Here is a 20513-nt window from a genome sequence, read left to right as displayed (position 1 = left end):
CCCCACTGCAAGTGCTTGCGGGTGTGTGTCGTTGTTCAGGATCTCAGCGGTTCAATGCTCCAGCGAGGATCTCCACGGGGAAGCGCACGCTTTCTTAGAGACACTCGCTTCGCCCTCGCCCTGCAGTCCTTCCTCGGGCTCTGCAAGGTTAGCTGCAACAACATCCCCAAGCGCAGGTCCAGGCGGGATTCGGGGTAGGGGTCACCTAGCGGCCGTGCGGGCGTGGGCCCGCGCACTGCGGCGCGGGAGTCCTCCTCGGGGACGCCCCGCCGCGGAGTTCCGCGGACGCGCACGCGCAGCCTCCTCCGCAGTGTGCAACCCCGCGGGGGAGGAGGGAATCGCGGCCACGTCACAGCCCGGAGGGTTCCAAAGGGGCGGGGCCTCCCGGGAGGCTGCGGCGCTCCCAGCCGGCGCGCGCGCGCGCGCGCACACCCGCCCCCACGTGTCCCTGCGGCCCCGGGGAATGTGGGTCACAGAGCCGAGCGGCCTCACGTGTCCCCGCCCGCCACCGCCGCCTCAGCGCCCATTATGTAATGCCGCGTCACGCGCCCGCCCAGCCAACCGGCTCCCGCGCGCCGCCGAACGTAAACACAGCGCGCACGTGGCTCGCGCGGCCGGGCCATGTGAGGGGGGGGCCGGGTCGGGCGCCACCGGGCCGCGCTGCGGCGTTGCGGGGTGTCGGGAGGGCCAGCGCAGGGCAGCCCGTGGGGCGACAGGAACCGAGCCCGGGGCAGACACGCGGCGCGCGGCAGCCCACCCCGCCGGCCCTGCGGACACCCCCCGTCGCCGCCCCCCAAAATGCCCACTGGACCCCTCCGCCGTCCCCTCGCCGCAGTCCAGCTCTTACCCGCATTCACCTCCATGGTGCCCTCAGGGAGGGGGCCCAGGCCTCCCGCTTCCCGCAGAGGGGGCAGCGCCGCCGCCGCTCAGCGCCGCGCCGCCCCGGGCTGGAGGCGGCAGTGGTCGCGGGGCCACCTCATGGGCAGGGCCGGCGGGGCGCCCGGGACCCAGGCCCCGCCGCTGAAGAGCGGGCTGCAGGGAGAGGGTGGCGGCGGCCGGCGAGCGGCGCTCCTCCCGGGGTCCCTGACAACAAAAGCGGCGGCGCGGCGGCTTCCTGCAGCCAGCGCACCGCGGCGGTGAGGGCGGCTGATAGGGAGGGCAGCCGCGACCATGTGACCCGCGCACACACCCCCTCCCTCCGCCCGCCCCTCGGCCGGCCGCTGCGGCGACTCCGCCCCTGCCCGCGCCTCCGCCGGGCTCGGCTCGCGTCCCCCCTCCTCTTCCCCCGCTCCTCTCTTCTCCCCTGCCTCCTCCCTTTTCTCCTCCACTCCTTCCACCTCCTTTTTCCAATTTCCCTCCTCACCATTCCTCCTTGTCGCTCCTCCTGGCTGACCTTCCGGCCTTGCACTCTGCTCCCCAGAACTATACCCCACCCTTGCCATCTCTGGACTCCTCCGACCACCCCGAAGGTTACGAGGACCGCCCGAGGTGTCAAGCAGAAGTGCTTTCCAGGACCCCGGGCTGGGCCAGCTTCTTCAGGCTGGTCCAACCCCTGACCTCCAATTCTCTGGTTCCCGCTCTTCCATCCGGCCTCTAAATGCTGGGCTCTGTGGACAGAGACCTTCTCTTCCCTCTATACACCTGAATATTTTCATCCAGTCTCATAAATAAACCTGTGTTTTGATGACTCCAAAACTTACATTTCAAACACAAACCTCTCCTCCCAGAGCCAGATTCCCACATCCAACAGCCCCCTTGCATTTCAGTTTAAGGCATGGATAGGTGTATGCATTGTCAGAACTCAGCCAGTATGCACTTAAGATTTGTGCATTTCACCTTGTATGTAAATTTTAGATCAAATGAAAACAGATTAGATTCTTGCTGATGTGAATTTAGAAGGAAATACATTGAAGTCTGCAATTTAACTGCACTCCAAAAGTAAGGCTAAGAGAGGCATATACAGATGGATAGTAAAGTGTAAAATTTAGAAGGTGGGTTATGTGGGTATTCGTTGTAAAATTCTTTCAATTTGCTCTTTGAAATTTTGAAATTTTTCGGTGTATAATGTTGAAGAACACATCATATGAAAGACATTTATATGTACAACACTCTTCCTCCCCCACTTCCTCCCAGTCCCCAATGCAGAAGTTCTTTCACCATATCAGTCTTTACTATTTTGGTATATATCTGCCTGCTCTTGAATGCAGCAAGTTAGGTTACTCTATTCTGTCTCCCTGCCATTCAATCCATTAACAAATCTAACCTTCAAAGTGTCTCCAGTCTCTGTGCTTCTCACCAGTGTCTTTACTCTTACTCTAGAGCAAACCACCATCATCTTCTGCTTCCACTACTGCAATAGTTATTTAACCCCCAGACTGCTTCTGGGTCCACCTACAGTCTCTTCTTCCCAGCAGTCTGTGTGTTATTTTTAAAATGTAAATGAATTCTGATTACTTTGCTTCAAACTCTCTGATGGCTTCCTGTACACTTGAAAGAAAAGCCTTCCCTTAACCTGCATAGCACTGCCCAGGATCTGGGCCTTGCTCCTGTTTCAAAGGTGCTCTCCAAGCCCTCTCTAAACACAGTTCCCTGGCCACAATACTCCTCATTTCTTCTTTCCCTCAGGGCTTTATCACCCCCATGTGATGTGGATGAGTTTCCCAGGTTACACTTTGTAGCTTGCTTTTTCCTTTTGTGTATCAGTCATCATCTACTTCTCCACAGGTAAAAATGAGGTTAATATGAACTGTGTAGAAGGCAGAAATGAAGTCATAAAAGATGACACCACCACTCTGAAATTGATATAAACTATGAGATCCCAACTACATGACTTTCTGGAAAAGGCAAAAGTATGGTGATACAGGAAAAAAAAAAAATCAGTGAGATGGGCGCTCGCCTTTAATTCCCAGCAACAGAGGAGGATAAGGTAGGAGGATCCCAAGTTCAGGGCCAGCCTCAGCAACTTGGCAGGAGCCTGTCTCAAAATAAAAAAGGACTGGGAATGTAGTTCAGTGGTAAGAGCCCCAGGGTTCAATCATCAGCACCTCCCGCCCAAAAAAAGAAAAAAAAATCAGCAGTTGCCAAGTGATATTGAATGGAGGAAGGGATGAATACACAGAGCACAAAGGATTATAGGGGCACAGAAACTATTCTGTAAAATATTATAATGGTAAATACTTGTGTTTATGTATTAATCAAAACCCATAAAGTACACAACGCCAAGAGTGAAGCCTGAATGTTAACTAAGGGCTTTGGGTGATGTGTCTATGTAGATTCAGTGATGGTAACAAATGTACCACTGTGGGGCAAGATGCTGGTAGTAGGGGAAGTTGTGCATTTATGGGGACAAGAGATACACTGGAACTCTACTTTCCATTCAGTTTTGCTCTGAACTAAGAACTGCTCTAAAAATAGCCTTTTAAAAATATATTAAGTTTTATCTTCATCCCCTTTGCTGGGCACCCTTTGAGAAACTTCAGTCTGGAAGCTACTGGCCTTCTGTTTGAATATTTTTCATAAATCATATCTATGTTAATTTCCTTGATTCTCTCTTTCTGGAACATTATTTGGCCCAATTTTAAATTTTCATTCATTTTATCTTTTTTCATTTGTTTGCTTTATTCTCTGGTATTTTAAAAAATTTACTTTCTTTTCTGTCAGTATTTTGTTTCTGCTACCCTATTTTTAATGTCTGTGAACCAGTTTATGGTCTGATACTTCTTTGTTCCACAGATGCAACATATTTGGTTATTTTCTTAAGGATATTAATGATATTTGTATATTTAAAGAATTATCACTATATTTTTATTGTGTCCTATATACTTTTTTGTTTCTATTTCTAAAAAATAAATTTTCCTCATATGTCTAGTCACTATTGATTATCTGTTTATATTTCAAATTGACAGAATAAAAAAGTGATTGGAATATATATACGTATGTATGTGTATGTGTGTGTGTGTGTGTGTGTAGTTATCACCAGATAAATTTGAAAAGAACTTCTATAATAATGTCTGTAAAATAAAATGTGTCTACGAGTCTCAGGATCTTTAAAAACTGCCTTCTTGTGAGGCTTTTCAAATAATCATCAGAGGATATAGAGCTATGACCCAGGTCAGTGGCCAGTCACACCACTGGCCCCTGGAAACTGGTGGGCTCTTCAGTACCAGAAGAGAAGGCTGAGTGACAACCAGATTGGATTGGCCCCAGAGTGCTGCAGTGGAAATTGCCTTTTGCTGTTGTCATTCCAAGGAGTGTCATTTATTAATTCTGCATTGTCTCAGACTCACTCTGTTGAGATTTTCAAACTATGCATGGAGGGCTCCTACTCCATCCATCTTCCTCATTCCTCAGACCAAAATAACTGTGGAATGAAGTGACTATGTCTTCAAACATTAATCTGTTTTAAAAATGCAAATTATTTCCTTGAAAACTGTCTCCATTGGCCTTTACATGCAACTAACAAGGTCCTGTAAAGTGCAACTCAAGACAGGACAATCTGAACGTGGATGAAGGAGGGAAAACCCTAATTAGAGTCTTCTAGCTCCAAACTCAAGTACAATGGGTCAGTACAATAAGAGGACCTTGATGAAGGAAGGATATTAGGGGAGAAAAGAAAGTAAAAAGGGAGATGGGATTTCCTTAAACATGAGGCCAGTTTCTCATTTTAAAAGTCCTTATTTTTTAAATGTTCCAGTGAATCCTGCTAGTTCATAATGCCACAACAACATTCCACTTAAACTTTACCTTTTCTATGCCCTAGATCAGCAGTTCTCAAACATTTTGACCTCAGAACTCCTCTACATTGTTAGAATTATTGAAGAGCATAAAGTGTTTTTCTTTTGTGTGTGTGTGTGTGTGTGTTTAAGAGCAACATGAATCAATAACTACTGAAAAGAAAAACAGAAATGTTTAATACACAAGAATTCACAACCCCCGGGGAACAGTGGCACATGCCTGTACCCCAGCAGTTTAGGAGGCTAAGGCAAGAGGATCAAGAGTTCAAAGCCAGCTTCAGCAACTTAGCTAAGCAACTCAGTGAGACTCTATCTCTAAATAAAATACAAAATAGGGCTCGGGATGTGGCTCAATGGTCAAGTGCCCCTAAGTTCAATCCCCCGTTACCCCCACCCCTCAAAAAGAAGAATTCACAACCATAAATCTCAGAGCACTAACAACATCACATGTTGACAAACAACTTTGGCCATTTCCTCTACCATCTGAAATTGTAGTTGCTATTCCTGGTGACATTTGTGGCTTATCTTCTTCAGGTTCCCTTTTTCTTTACTGTTCTGATCATTATAGCAGCTTCTATATAGCACCCAAATTCTTCATCAATCATATGCCTTTATTTTAAATTCAAAATTTTATCTATTCTTATTTTTTAATTAGAAAAACTGTCATAACTAAGTAATAAATGTTTCAATTTAATTACCAGTTATGAGTTACAAACGAATTACTATGTAAATCATGCCTTTTTGTTTTATGTCTTCATAAAATATTCAAATAAACACATTCCAATATTACATCTGCTCATAGAAAAAAATCCATTCAGTCCAAATCAATCCATTAACACCAACAAGATCCGTGAAATATTTATGGACAATACTACAAACTTTACACCCCCCCTACACACACACACACCGCCATGCAAAAATGATATCTTCTGAGATGCAATGGTTAGAGTGAAGTAGAGTCCTATCAGAACAGCGTGTTTAATGGAAAAGTAATCTACAAGTTATCAGTTTTAAATTTAATTTTAAGTTATTCACAAATAAAAAGTAAACTTTTGTCCCTCAGTTATGGTAGCCCTGTTTCAAGCATCAATAGCCACATGTAGCTGGTGACAGCTGTTCCAGATTTACAGACTTATTTTCTCTTCCTCTCTTCAATTCCTCTTTTTTTTTTTTTTTTTTTGAACTGGAGATTGACCCCACATATGCTTTACCTCTGAACCACATCCCCGGCCTTTTTTAAATTTTGAGACAGGGTCTCTCTGAGGTCCTTGCTGAGTTGCTAAGGCTGGCTTTGAACTCTCAATCCTCCTGCCTCAGCCTCCCCAGCTGCTGGAATTACAGGCATGGGCCACCTCTCCCTCTTACTTCTAAATTTGTCAGTTTACCATATAAATCTGCTTCGTTAGTCAGAGTCAGTTTCTCCTATTTGTAACTAAGGAAACTTCACTGATAGAATTGCTTTCACTCATTCTCACTTATTTTAGGAAATGTTCCAGTAACTACAGCAGTACCACAAATCACTCCATAAACTTAGTGGTTTAAAGTAACAACCATCAGGGCTGGGGATGTAGCTCAGTAGTAAAGCACCTGCCTAGCATGCACAGGAGGCTTTGGATTTGATCCCCAGCATTAGGGGCGTGGGGGGGAAAAAGGAGGAAATAGTAGTAATCACTTTACTATCCAGTGATTTTTGTGGGTCAGGAAACTTGAGAGTTCCTGACTGGACATTTCTGACTCAGGGTCTCCCAGCAATCAGTAGGTGGAGCTGGAGTAGCAGGGGCGGAAGCAGCTAGGTATCCGCAGGGCATTTCTCTCTTCTCTTTGGCAACTTGCAGGGCTTCTCCACAAGGACTCTAAATTGGGGGCTACTTTGGGCTTCCTCTCAAATCCTTCAGAGCAGTCAGAATGCTTTCAGAGCAGCTCAGGGCTCCAGTGAAAGTAGCCAGGGGACTAGGCAGAAGTTACATCACCTTTTCTAATCAAGCCTCCAAAGTGACGCAGTATCCATTTGTCACATTGTTGGTTAAACGGAATTCACAAGCACACCCGGATTTAAAGCATAAGGATTATAGTTCTCTTCCATAAAAGGAATGCCAAGGTTATATTTTGAATACCATGTGAGACAGAATATATTCTTGCAGCTGTCACTGTTCCAACAGAAGACAATTTTGAAGAATTATACAAATATGCAGTCCACCTTGACGTGAGGACCACCCTGCAGTGTTAAAGCTTTAAGAGGTTGTACTTCTCTGGGGCTGGGATTGTGGCTCAGTGGTAGCATGCTCGCCTAGCACAGGCGGGACATGGGTTTGATCCTCAGCACTGCATAAAAATAAAGGCATTGTGTTGTGTCCATCTACACCTAAAAGATAAATATTAAGAAAAAAGAGTTTAAAAAAAAAGAGGCTGTACTTTCAAGGTAAGCACTTTCACTCCCTCCATCTGGCAATATTCCCTAAGAATATAAGGAGGAAGGATGCTACAGAGAAAGGAACATGAGTCAGAGAAGAAGTGGATACCTAGAAAGGCCTCCACTCCCCACTCCACAAGAGTGTTCCATTACATTTTTTATCTACTTATTTTTGCAGTGCTGGGGATCAAACCCACAGTCTCATGCATGCTAGGCAAGCACACTCTAGTACTGAGCCACATCCCCAGCCCCTCCATTCTATTTTTGAGATATTCCTTCTTTCTGAGGAACTAAAGGCCAGCAGTGACATTTCAGATACAGACTCAGTCTTTTGTCGATTTGGAGTCATTTATTATCCAATCTCAATATCTTATGATTTTGAATAGGGCTATTCATTCAGATAAGAATCTAGTAAGAAAAAGTGTTCTGTCCACATGTAATGAGTGCAGTCTGTACAACACTGCATAAAAATCCAAGACAACAAGCCAGATAACCCTCCCAGTAGTTTACGGTGGTTGATAACAAGTTGGGAAACCATGTAGTTCAGCACATACACCCCTCATGGCTTAAACCAATCAGTTCAAATGAATACCCCTTTTGTACTGACCAATCACCCCTACCCAACTTGTTCCCGCCAGTGAATGTGCTAATCATGTTTTAGAGTTGTTATTTGATTTTCCCGCGGTGTGTGATGATTTGCTAAAAGAGGCTATGATGTATGTGAAGTCCCTGCCCTCTCCAAAGAATGTATAAAACTGCTGCAAACCCTGAAAAAAAAAAAATCCAAGACAACAGAAACAATTTGGGTGAGATGCCTCATTAAATACAGTAGAAAAATACCTACTGCCATTCAGAAACTGGCTGAATTGTTTAAGTGCTCTGTTGATTTAATAACATCCCAAACAGAAATTTGAAAAACTAATAAAGAAGAAATGTTACATGAGAGTTCATTAAATAAACATACTACAAGGAATGCCTGATCATCTTTATTACTCTCCATCACAGTTTAAAAAAAAAAAAATTCTGCAATTCCTTCCACCACCACCCCCGCCCCACCCGGGAGTGATGAACAAAACAAAAATAAAAACAAAAATTAACACCAAACACAAAACTAGCTCTAACAACAGGGCATACTGCTGAGCTAAAAGAACTATACACATTGCTGACTTTCTCAACTCCTAATTTTCCCATGTTCCTATTTATTATTTTGAAAACCTATCTAATTGAGAATCCATCCTATGAGTATAACTTATCCTGATATAGTGTAATGAACTGATTCTCTTTTTTAAAATTTTTTTTAGTTGTCAATGGACCTTTATTTTATTTATTTATATGTGGTGCTGAGAATGGAACCCAGTGTCTCACACATGCTAGGCAAGCTCTCTACCATTGAGCCACCACCACCTCACCCCCCTGATTATTCTCTTATTTTTTTTTCTTTTTTCTGTTTTTTTGGTACTGGAAATTTAACTTGGGATGAGGTTTAACACCAAGCTCTACTCCCAGTCCTTTTTTCCATTTTTATTTTGAGACAGGGTCTAAGTTGCTGAGGGGGCTTGTTAAATGGCTAAGGCTGGCCTCAAACTTGCGATTCTTCTGCCTTAGCCTCTCTACTCTCAGGTAATACAGGAGTGTGCCACCATGCCCTGTTGTCTTAAGTCTTGTTTTTCTTTTTAATTTGTTCTAATTAGTTATAGTGTCAGCAGAATGCATTTTGACACATTGTACACAAATGGAGCACAACTTCTCCCTCCTCTGGCTATACATGGTGCAGAGTCACACCAGTACATGTATTTAGGGTAATAATGTCTCTCTCATTCTACCGTCTTTCCCATCCCCACCGCCCCACCCCTCCCCTCACTCCCCTCTGCACAATCCAAAGTTCCTTCATTCTTCCCTACCCCCATCCCCACTGTGGATCAGCTTATCAGAGAAAACATTTGGCTTTTGGTTTCTTGGGATTGGCTTATTTCACTTAGCATGATATTCTCTAGTTCCATCCATTTGCTTGCAAATGCCATAATTTCATTCTTCTTTAAAGCTGAGTAATATTCCATGGTGTATATGTATCACATTTACGTTATCCATTCATCTATTGAAGGGCATCTAGGTTGGTTCCATAGTTTAGCTATTGTGAATTGAGCTGCTATAAACATTGATGTGGCTAAGTTACTATATGCTGATTTTAAGTCCTTTGGGTATATACTGAGGAGTGGGATAGCTGGGTCAAATGGTAGTTCCATTCCAAGTTTTCTGAAGAATCTCCATACTGCTTTCCAGATTGGTTGCACCAATTTGCAGTCCCACCAGCAGTGCATGAGTGTACCTTTTTCTCCACATCCTCACCAACATTTATTATTGCTTGTATTCATGATAATTGCCATTAGGTTTTTTTTTTTATCACAAATGATCACCAACATTCAGAAGGAGCTTAAGACACAGGTGAGTTCCTTTTCAGCCATCAATTCCTCATTCCTCTACTTCGGCTTATCAGCAACTGTCATCAGCTGGTTAATTCTTCCCAGTGTCCTGTGTCCTTCCTCTGCTGGGAAGTTAACCTAGACCAATGTTCTCAAGTGTGGTTGCTGAATCAGCAGCATCTGGGAACTTGGTAGAAGTTCCACCTTGCGGCTCCACCGAAGATCTAATGAATCAGACAACTCCTGGGATGGGCCCAGCAATTTGTATTACACAAGTTCTCCAGGGTAATTCTGATGCATCCAAGTTAGAGATTGCCAGCTTGGAAATTGAACCTGCAATTTGGTCAGTCCCAAGAACCAGATAATAGATATTCCAGGAATACAGACCCAGCGCAATTCAAGAAAAGATTAATGATTGCTTTCCTCCAGACTTTCCACATCATGTCTCCAAGTGACCAGGATTTCTGCCCTGTAACAAAACAGAATAAAATTCTAAATACAAGCCCGGCATGGTAACACATGCCTGTAATTCCAGCAACTCGGGAGGCTGAGACACAAAGATGGAAAGTTCGAGTCCAGCCTCAGCAAATTAGTGAGGCCCTCAGCAATTTAGAAAGAACTTGTCTAAAAATTAAAATAAAAAGTACTGCAGATGAGACTCAATGGTAAAGCACTCCTGTGTTCAATCCCCAATACCACACACACACAAACACACACACACACACACACACACACACAAAAGAATTCTAAATGCAAAAAAATGGAAAGCACATTGCCTGGGGTTCTAATTCTATTTCCTCCTCCAGGCCTGGATGCATTTCTACCCAGAGACTCTAGGAGAAACCTGCTATGCTCATAATAAACTCTTCTGCTGTGCTTATTACCAGTAAGCCTTTACTAATTATCTATAGATTTTTATAGCTAAATTCTAGAAGATGAATTTGTTTCCAATGCTTACACCCTTCTTTATGGCTGTGCACAAAAAAATAAAACATTTTAATAGTAGTAAGAATAGGATACCATTTAAATTTCAGTCAGGCCAGCCGGGTGGCACATGTCTGTACTCCAAGGTGGGAGGATTTCAAGTTTGAGGCCAGTCTCAGCAATTTAGTGAGACCCTGTCTCAAAATAGGAAATTTTAAAAAATATTGGGGCTTGTAGCTCAGTGGTAGAGCACCCTTAGGTTAAATCCTCAGTTAAAAAAAAAAAAAAAAAAACACAGTCAATATCCAAGACTATCTCTCTTAGCCTCTTAATTCATATAAAAGCTACTGCTTCTCCTTCATGATGCAGTTTTATAAAAAAAAATTGGAAAAATTCTGGGTGCAGCATCACCTGGGTAACAGTAAAGATACAGATTGTCAGGCCCCATTCTGAACTTCATGAATCTGAATCTGCACGTGATTCCAGGTCATGGGTCCAGGTTGTGTGTGCACAATGGAGTAGAGAAGCACAGCTCTACCGTAGCAGAGAGGCAGAAGCTTTCCAGTGGGAGTGCTCCCTGCAGGGGTGTAGCACTTGGCCCTCTCAGATGAGCTCCAATGATCCGTGACTCCCAGGATTCACCTCTGAGAGTAATCCCTGTGCTTGAATGTGACCTGGACTGAGTGAGGTGCTTCTAACAATAAAATAGGCAAAGGCGATGGGTATCACTTCCGAGATTATGTTGTAAAAGAATGGAACTCTAAATTTGCTCATACCTTCCCTTTCTGGTTCTTTTCATCTACTTGCCCATCAAAGCAAGCTGCAGTGTTGTGACCTTCCCTCTGGAGAAACTCAAGTGGTAAAGGACTGAGGGTGGCCTCCAGCCAACAGCCAACCAGGAGCTGGAGCCTGCCAAGAGAGGACTTGGAAGCAGATCTTTCCCCAGTTGAGCCTTGAGATAACGTTAGCCACAGCCAACAACCTCTTGATTGCAGCCCGTGAGAAATCCTGAAGCAGAGACCCAGCTGAACTGAGCCACATGGAACTTCTGATCCACAAAACTACGTGATAATAAATGCTGTTGTTTTAAGTCAATACATCTTGGGTAATAGATAAGTAAGCGATAGATGACTAATACAAAGAGCAATCAACAGACCAAAGATACTGGAATCTCTGAGATCATCTAGGTTCCCCTGAAGTCACTGAGCCCTAGGAAACAGATGGGAGAAAGAAACATCACTTATCAAAGTCAACTCCTGGGAAAAAGTAGGCTTTCTTTGAGTCCAGGGTGATTCATGAGGCTGAGAACAGTAAGGATGACTGAAAGTTTTGCATAAGAATCTCCTCTGGATAAAAAGAGATTCTGCCTGTGCTCCCCTCACTGAAGTTTATCTCCTGAAGAAATTCCATCTTTGAAACTGCAGCTCCTGGGACAACAGGCACTGTGGAAGACAGGAAAATAGGTTAGAAGGTCTACCTATGCAATAATGAAACCCTCAGTCTACTTTCCTTCAAGCAGAAGAGGGGAGGATTTCCCACTGGAGCACATAGGTAGCCTCAGAGATGAGACTTACAGATGACAACCTTTGAGAATCTGCAGTAATGTGGCAGGTCCCACTCTCCGTTGACTCTTGCCAGTCAAAAGGGTTCCTTAGAGCCCCCAACACACACACATGCAGGCACATGCACACATACAATGGCCGGGCCACTTCTCAAGGCTTCTCTCAAACAAACAGATAATAACGGATCCCTACACTGTTGAAAGAAGATTCCACCATGACAGAAAGAAACTCAGAAGCATACAAGGAGCAAGAGAGACTCTTTATCCCTTTGAAGAGGTAAGAGATGATGACAGCCATCCTTGAAACCAGGATACTACAAAAAAAGGAACCCAGAACAAGTAAGAGTTCTTGAAAATTAAAGACAAAAATCTAAAATAAATATGTTAGAAAAGTTGGAAGATAAAGCCAAGGAAATCACCATCAAGCAGAACAAAAAGACAAAGAGATGGACATTACAAGAAATTTTTTTTACAGACCTAAAGATTAATCCAGGAGGGCTGGGGATATAGCTCAGTTGGTGGAGTGCTTGCCTTGCATGCACAAGGTCCTAGGTTCCATCCCCAGCACCATTTAAAAAAAAAAAAATTAATCCAGGAGGTATAAAAGGAGTTCCAGGTGCTGGAGTTGTAGCTCAGTAATAGAGCTGTGTCATCTCTTACCTCTTACCTAGCATGTGTGAGGCACTGGATTTGATTCTCAGCACCACATACAAAAAAGGTCCATTCAGTATTTATTTGTGTGTGTGTTTGTGTGTGTGTATGTGTGTGTGTATACACATAAATATATATATATATATATATTTCCAGGGAAAAAATGATCAAAAATATGATTCAAGATAATTTTCTCGAAATTAAATGAAATAGGGTTTCAGGGGCTGGGTTTGTGACTCAGTGGTAGAGCACTCGCCTAGCATGCATGAGGCACTGGGTTTGATTCTCAGCACCGAATATAAATAAATAAAATAATGATCCATTGACAACTAAAAAAATATTAGGAAAAAAAAGAAATGGATTTTCAGATTTAAATACTCATAGATTTTTACACAATTAATTTTTTTTAAAAAAATCTATCTTCAGATGAAGGTTTGGGTCATTTCCAATCCTTGGCTATTATAAATAAAGCTGCAATGAACATTAAAAAAAAAAAATCTTCCAAGGATAGTATGGTGAAATTTCAGAACATCAAGGGACAAAGAGAAGATCATAAAAACATCCAGAAGAAATATCAGATCACATATGCTATGTTTTTTTTTATTTTTTATTTGTTCTTTTTAGCTATACATGATAGTAGAATACATTTTGACATAAAATACATATATGGAGTATAACTTCCCATTTTTGTGGTTGTACATGATATGGAGTTACACTGGTTGTGTATTCATATATGAACATAGGAAAGTTATGTCTGATGCATCCTACTGTCTTTTCTATTTTCTTTCCCCACTCCCCCCTGTCCAATCTGGTGAACCTCCACTTCCCACCTCCCCCCCATTGTGAGTCAGCATTCACATATCAGAGAGAACATTTGGACTTTGATTTTTTGGAATTGGCTTATTTCATTTAACATGATAATCTCCAGATCTATTCATTTAAATGCCAAAATATCATTCTTCTTTATGGCTGAGTAATATTCCAGTGTGTGTGTGTGTGTGTGTGTGTGTGTGTGTATCACATTTTCTTTATCCTTTCATCTGTTGAAGGGCACCTAGTTTTGTTCCATAGTTTAGCTATTATGAATAGAGCTGCTATAAACGTTGATGTGGCTGCATCACTAGAGTATGCTGATTTTACGTCCTTTGGGTATATGCCAAGGAGTGGGACATATGCTATGGCTTCAGTGTATTCCCCAAAGGCTTTGTTAGAAACTGAATCCTCAGTGCAACACTGTTGGGAGGTGGAGCTTCATGGGAGGTGTTTAGGTTATGGGGCTCCACACTCATGAATTAATTCCAATTTTAAAAGGCCTGAAGGCTTTCTGGCTCTTCTCACGTATGTGCATGCCCATTTGGCTTCCACATTCTACCATAGAATGACCTAGCAAGAAGACCCTCGACAGATGTTAAGCAGTTGCCAACACTTGGACTTGCCAGCTTCTAGAACTGTGCGCCAAATAAATGTCTTTACTTTATAAATTACCAGGTCTGTGTAGTTCTGTCATAGCAGAACAAAACAGACTAAAACAGAATATCATTCAGCTTCCCAAAAGCAACTCTGAATACTTGAAGAATGCCTTCAAAATTCTAAGAATAAGATTTGGGGGCTGGGCTATAGCTCAGAGGCAAACTGCTTGCCTAGCACGTGTGAGGCACTGGGTTTGATCCTTAGCATCACATAAAAAAATAAACAAATAAAATAAAGGCATGCTGTCCCAAAAAAAGAAAAAGATTACTTTATTTCAAATATTAAATTTCAGCTAAACCATCAGTCAAGTATAAGAGTGGACTAAAGATATTTTGAGACAGGTAAACTTTCCAGAATCTCACCTTCTAGGGCTGGGGTTGTGGCTCAGTGGAAGAGCACTTGCCTAGCATGTGCAAGGCACTGGGTTTGATTCTCAGCACCATCTAGAAATAAATAAATAAATTAAATAAAGGTCCATCAACAACTAAAAACAATGTATTAAAAAATAAAAGTGCATTAAAAAAATAAAGAAACTCACCTCTAGACACCCCTTCTAGGAAGTTACTGGAGAATATGTCCCACCAAAGAAAAATTGATGTGAGATACATTAAGTGGAAAAAGAGAAGTATGTGTACTTGCACATGCATGTGACTGTGTACCAATATGCCCACATCTATGAGAGGAGGAATGTAACATTAAAATTCTCATTTAGGGCTGGGTATGTGGTCCAGGGGCAGAGCACTTGCCTTTTATGCATAATGCCCTGGATTCTATTTCCAGCACTAGGAAAAAAAATTCTTATTTTCTTTTGGTCAAAGGATATAAAATTTCAGACAGGAAGAATAATTCAAAAGATCCATTTTGAGCTGGTTTGCAAGGTCAAGGTCAGCCTCAGCAACTTAACAAGTCCCAAAGCAACTTTGCAAGACCCTGTCTCAAAATAAAAAAATGCAAAAAGGGCTGGGGATGTGGCTCATCAAAAAAAGATCTATTGTACAATAGAGTGACTACATTAATAACTGTGTTATATGTATTATATATTTGGAAATTGATAAAAGAATAGCTTTTTTTTAAAAAAAGAATAACTTTTATGTGTTCTGACAGCACACACACACACAAAAAGTATGTGAAATAATGTGTATGCTTTAACTTAATTTAGCCATTCTGGATTTAATTTTTATGGGAATAGAGGCACTTAACCACTGAGCCACATCCCCAGCCCCCTCTTTTTTTAATATATATTTTTAGTTGTAGGTGGACACAATACCTTTATTTTATTTTTTATGTGGTACTGAGGATCAAACCCAGTGTCTCACACATGCCAGGTGAATGCTCCATCACTGAGTCACAGCAACAGCCTCCCCCCAACCCAGCTCTTTGTTTGTATTTTATTTAGAAACAGGGACTCACTAAGTTGCTTAGGGCCTCACTAACTTGCAGAGGCTGGCTTTGAACTTGCTATCTTCTTGCTCCAGCCTCCCAAGCCTCTGGGATCACGGGTGTGCATTTCTATTCATTCTAAATGTAGGTATATTTCAAAATACCAGGTTATCCAACATAAAGAATTTTTATTTGTCAACTAAAAAAATTAATCATTTAAAATTTTTCATCTTCCACATTAGAAAGCCTAAAATTTGTGCATACAAGAAATAGAAATGGCATTTTAGGGATATTATTTAGAAATATGAAGACAAATACTCAAGGAAGTACTGAAAGAATTAAAACTGGGAATTTGAGAATGGGGAAGGACAGGGCAGGGGTCCAATTTTTTATGAGCTTTGTAGTTAATCATGCAAAATATATTACCTTGATGAAAATAAAAATTACTTTAAAACCCAAAACTCTTTGATCTTCCTCAAATACCGCAAACTTCCAATCAAAGAAGGAATATGTAAATGAATTACAGAGAGGCTGTGGTGAATTATTCGAGTTGCTTTTTCACTTGTCTCATTTCTGGTCAGGATTCTATTGATGAGGCTCAATCTGTTTTTTCCATATTTAAGGGGAAAAAAAGGTCTTTGATTCTGTAATCCCATTTCTGAGAACCTGTCCTAACAAAATAATTCTAAATATAGGAAAATCTGTATGTGAAATGATATATAGCATTATTTCTATAGACTACAAAACTGGCAAATCCCTATATGCCCAGCCAAAAGGAAACAGGAGTAAATTCTCCTCAGCTTTTAAAAAGAATATTTGCAAAAATAAGGGAATAAAGTGAGAATGCTAAAAACCTAAAGTTAAAATTTTTTTTAAATCAATATGAAAATTACATATGAAGTATTATCACAACTATGTCTAAAATTCCATACACTAAAAAGAAAAGTAAAATGTTATAGCAAAGGGTTTAACAGAGGTTTTATTTCAATGGTGATATTACAGATGATTATTTTCTTCATTTAACTTTTTTGTTATTTTTATAATAAAAATACTTTCAAACACAAGTTAAAATAATTTTTATGTTAGAAACTTTGTTTTCAGTATTGGAATTGAACCCAGGCATACTTTAGTACTAAGCTACATCTGCAGCACTTATTTTTAATTGCTAATTTTTTTTTTTTTTTTGGTACTAAGGATTGAACTCAGGGGCACTCAACCGCTGACCACATCCCCAGTCCTATTTTGTATTTTATTTAGAGATAGGGTCTCGCTGAGTTGCTTAGTGCTTCACTTATGCTGAGGCTGACTTTGAACTCATGAGCCTCCCGCCTCAGCCTCCCCAGTTGCTGGGATTACAAGTGTGCTCCACAGTGCCTGGCTTTAAATTTTTATTACTACTATTATTACTAATTTGGGGAGGTATACCAGAGATTGAACCCAAGGGTGCTTAACTTCTGACCAAATCCCCATCCCTTTTCATATTTTTATTTTGAGATAGAGTGTCACCAAGTTGCTTAGGGCCTCACTAAATTGCTGAGACTGGTTTTGAACTTGTAATCCTCCTGCATCAATCTCCTGATTCACTGGGATAACAGGCATACAGTTGTAGAGACTTCTGATCCTACCATGTCAATTCTGGTAAGTTGGCCTTAATGTTTTCATCCAGTGGAGCTTTTATAATGAAAGTCATTTCAAGCCCAGAAGTAATTGACTCTGAAAAGTTTATGGACACAAATATTTTAGTCAAAATCATCTCAACATTGATACATTTCCAGCAAGAAAGTATTAAGAGAAATTCAGTAGTCCAATTTGACTTAAATAAGGAGTAAATTCTCCTCAGCTTTTAAAAAGAATATTTGCAAAAATAAGGGAATAAAGTGAGAATGCTAAAAACCTAAAGTTAAAATTTTTTTTAAATCAATATGAAAATTACATATGAAGTATTATCACAACTATGTCTAAAATTGAGCAAATCAATAAATGGTCAATTTTGCATATGTTGAGGTCAAACTATTTCAAGTAGTTTTCATCTTTATTTTCTTGGAATCATTCCTATAAAAATCAAACTTTCCCCTCAAAATTCTAAAGAAAGAACTCATTTCTCAATCAGGATTTTGTTTGTTTCTGTTTTTTAGCTAATCAGAGCTGCCAGCATGAGCAACTTTCTCTCATAGACTTATTTCTGAGTCCATCTGCCTTAAAGAATTTTGCAGATTTTCCTTCTGCCAATATTTAATTCTATTATTCGCAAGTCAGCAACAAAACTGAAAATGTTTAGTTTTAGCCATTATCTGTTTTATTTTTACCACAATAGTCATTGTGTACTTTATTTAAAAAATAAAGACTGCCAGGCATGGTGGCGCATGTCAACAATCCCAGCAGCTTGGGAGGCTGAGGCAGGAGGATCACAAGTTCAAAGCCAGCCTCAGCAAAAGCAAGGCATTAAGCAACTCAGTGAGACCCTGTCTCTAAATAAAGTATACAATAGGGCTGGGGATGTGGCTCAGTGGTCAAGTGCCCCCAAGTTCAATCCCCAGTACAAAGACTGGCTCGTGCTTGACAGCTACCACTCACCGCTTGCTTCCAGCTACACCAGCCTCGAGAAGTGCTTCGTTTTTAGCAACAGGCGGCAGCTCTGGCTGTGGCTGACAGAGGCTGAGCAGACATTGGGTTTGCCTATAACAAATGAACAAATCCAGGAGACGAAATCAAACTGGGACAACATGGACTTCAAGATGACAGCTGAAGAAGAGAAGCAGTTGCGACATGATGTTATGGCTCATGTACATACATTTGGCCACTGCTGTCCAAAAGCTGCAGGCATTATTCACCTGGATGCCACCTCCTGCTATGTTAGAGACAACACAGACTTGATTATTCTTAGAAATGCTTTTGACCTACTTTGGCCGAAGCTTGCCAGAGTGATCTCTCGGCTTGCTGACTTTGCTAAGGAACATGCCAATCTTCCTACCTTAGGTTTTACACATTTCCAGCCTGCCCAACTGACCACAGTTGGAAAACGTTGCTGTCTTTGGATTCAAGGTCTTTGCATGGATCTCCAGAACTTGCGCTTCCGTGGAGTGAAAGGCACCACTGGCACTCAGGCTAGTTTCTTGCAGCTCTTTGAGGGAGATCACCAAAAGGTGGAACAGCTGGACAAGTTGGTGTCAGAAAAGGCAGGATTCAAGAGGGCTTTTATCATCCCAGGGCAGACGTACTCACGAAAAGTAGACATCGAGGTGTTGTCCGTGCTGGCTAGCTTGGGAGTATCAGGGCACAATATTTGCACTGACATACACCTCCTGGAAAATATCAAGGAGACAGAGGAACTCTTTGAAAATCAGCAGATTGGCTCTAGTGCAATGCCATACAAGAGGAACCCCATGCGCTCAGAACGCTGCTGCAGCCTTGCCCGTCACCTGATGACCCTTCTCACGGATCCACTGCAGACAGCTTCTGTGCAGTGGTTTGAACGCACACTGGATGATAGTGCCAACCGCCGAATCTGTTTGGCTGAGGTATTTCATAGGCAGATACTATACTGAACACACCATAAAACATTTCTGAAGGACTGGTGGTGTACCCCAAAGTCATTGAATGGCGCAATAGGCAGGAACTGCCTTTCATGATTACAGAGAACATCATCATGGCCATGGTCAAAGCTGGGGGTAGCCACCAGGATCGCCATGAGAAAATTAGAGTGCTTTCCCAGCAAGCAGCTGATGTTGTGAAGCAGGAAGGGGATGACAATGACCTCATAGAACGAATCCAGTCTGATGCCTACTTGAGTCCCCTTCACCCCAGTTGCAGCATTTACTGGATCCTTCTTCTTCCATTGGCCGTGCCCCCCACAGGAACAAAGATTCTTAGAAGAGGAGGTATATCCCCTGTTAAAACCATATTACGTCTGTAGAGTTGGAAGAGAATTAAATGAAAAATCATTGCTGGTTTGTTAACTTTATTGCTGACACTTGAAAGTAATGTTACTGTAGTGCCTTGTTTTACAACAAGAATGGTTATCTTAAATTGATACAGTCCTTTCTTCTTTCTAAGGTTTAACACTGCACAACAAAGTGAACTGTACTTAACTCTGTGTGGTTTTTTGGCGCTTTTTTTTTTTTTTTTTTTTGCCGTTGTGGTTGTACTGGGATTGAAACCAGGGCTTTTTGCCACCGAGCTACAATCCCTGACCTTTTTTTTTTTTTTTTCCAAACCTGGTGTCACTAAGTTGCTGAGTCTAGCCTCAAACTTTTGACTTTCCGGCCTCTGCCTCCTGAGTTGTTGGGATTACAGGTGCACCATGGTTCCTGGCTGAAGAAAACCTATTGTTTAGAAGATTTACATTTGACCCAGAATTAGGAGAATAACTAAGATTTCATCTAACAAGGATAGATTTAAATCAGCTTTTAACTCAGTATGAGCCAGAACTGAGAAGACAGTTCCTGATCTAAGGGTAATCCAGAGCACCAACATCCAAAAGAAGATTTTGTTGTAAAGTAATAGAGGCCTCTTCTATCCTAGACAGGAGAAAACACATCAACAATACTAATATTGTATGGAGGAAGGAGGCTTGATTATCTTTTGTCATAAGAGTTAAAACCAAGATCAGCGGCTGGGGTTGTGGCTCAGTGGTAGAGTGCTCACCGACTACGTGTGAGGCCCTGGATTCGATCTTCAGTACCACATAAAAATAAATAAAGGTATTATGTCCAACTACTATATATATATATATATATATATATATATATATATTTTTTTTTTTTAATCAACGAGAAAAAAAGAAAAAGAAAATAAAGACTGATGGTTTCTGTTCCTTTCTTCTTCTTCTTCTTTTTTTAATGTAATTAATGAAAATGTGATAAATATCCCTTAGATCTAAATGGATTAGTACAAAGTGCATGAGCATGCTAACGCACTATTGAGCCAAAAAAAAAAAAGACCAAATATCTAGCCATGGCCAACTT

General features: G+C 41.6%; 1 protein-coding gene and 1 pseudogene across 1 annotated transcript in view; one reads left to right on the top strand and one right to left on the bottom strand.

Moving 5' to 3' along the window:
* Nr1d2 (nuclear receptor subfamily 1 group D member 2) overlaps positions 1–1140 on the bottom strand; it is a 29577-nt gene extending 28437 nt beyond the window's left edge. The window contains exon 1 of the mRNA XM_046467723.2: positions 848–1140. Within this exon, the coding sequence (XP_046323679.1) occupies positions 848–863 (16 nt within the window). The 5' untranslated portion in view covers positions 864–1140. The remainder of the gene's footprint in view (positions 1–847) is intronic.
* On the top strand, positions 862–19505 carry LOC124109185 (adenylosuccinate lyase-like; annotated as a pseudogene).
* The last annotated feature ends 1008 nt before the right edge of the window (positions 19506–20513 follow it).

The sequence above is a fragment of the Marmota monax genome, unplaced genomic scaffold (genome assembly GCF_021218885.2).
Source record: "Marmota monax isolate L192 unplaced genomic scaffold, Marmota_monax_Labrador192_F-V1.1 WCK01_AAM20220418_F8-fsc00152, whole genome shotgun sequence".
Taxonomy (NCBI): domain Eukaryota; kingdom Metazoa; phylum Chordata; class Mammalia; order Rodentia; family Sciuridae; genus Marmota; species Marmota monax.
This window is presented reverse-complemented; position numbering and strand designations above follow the sequence as displayed.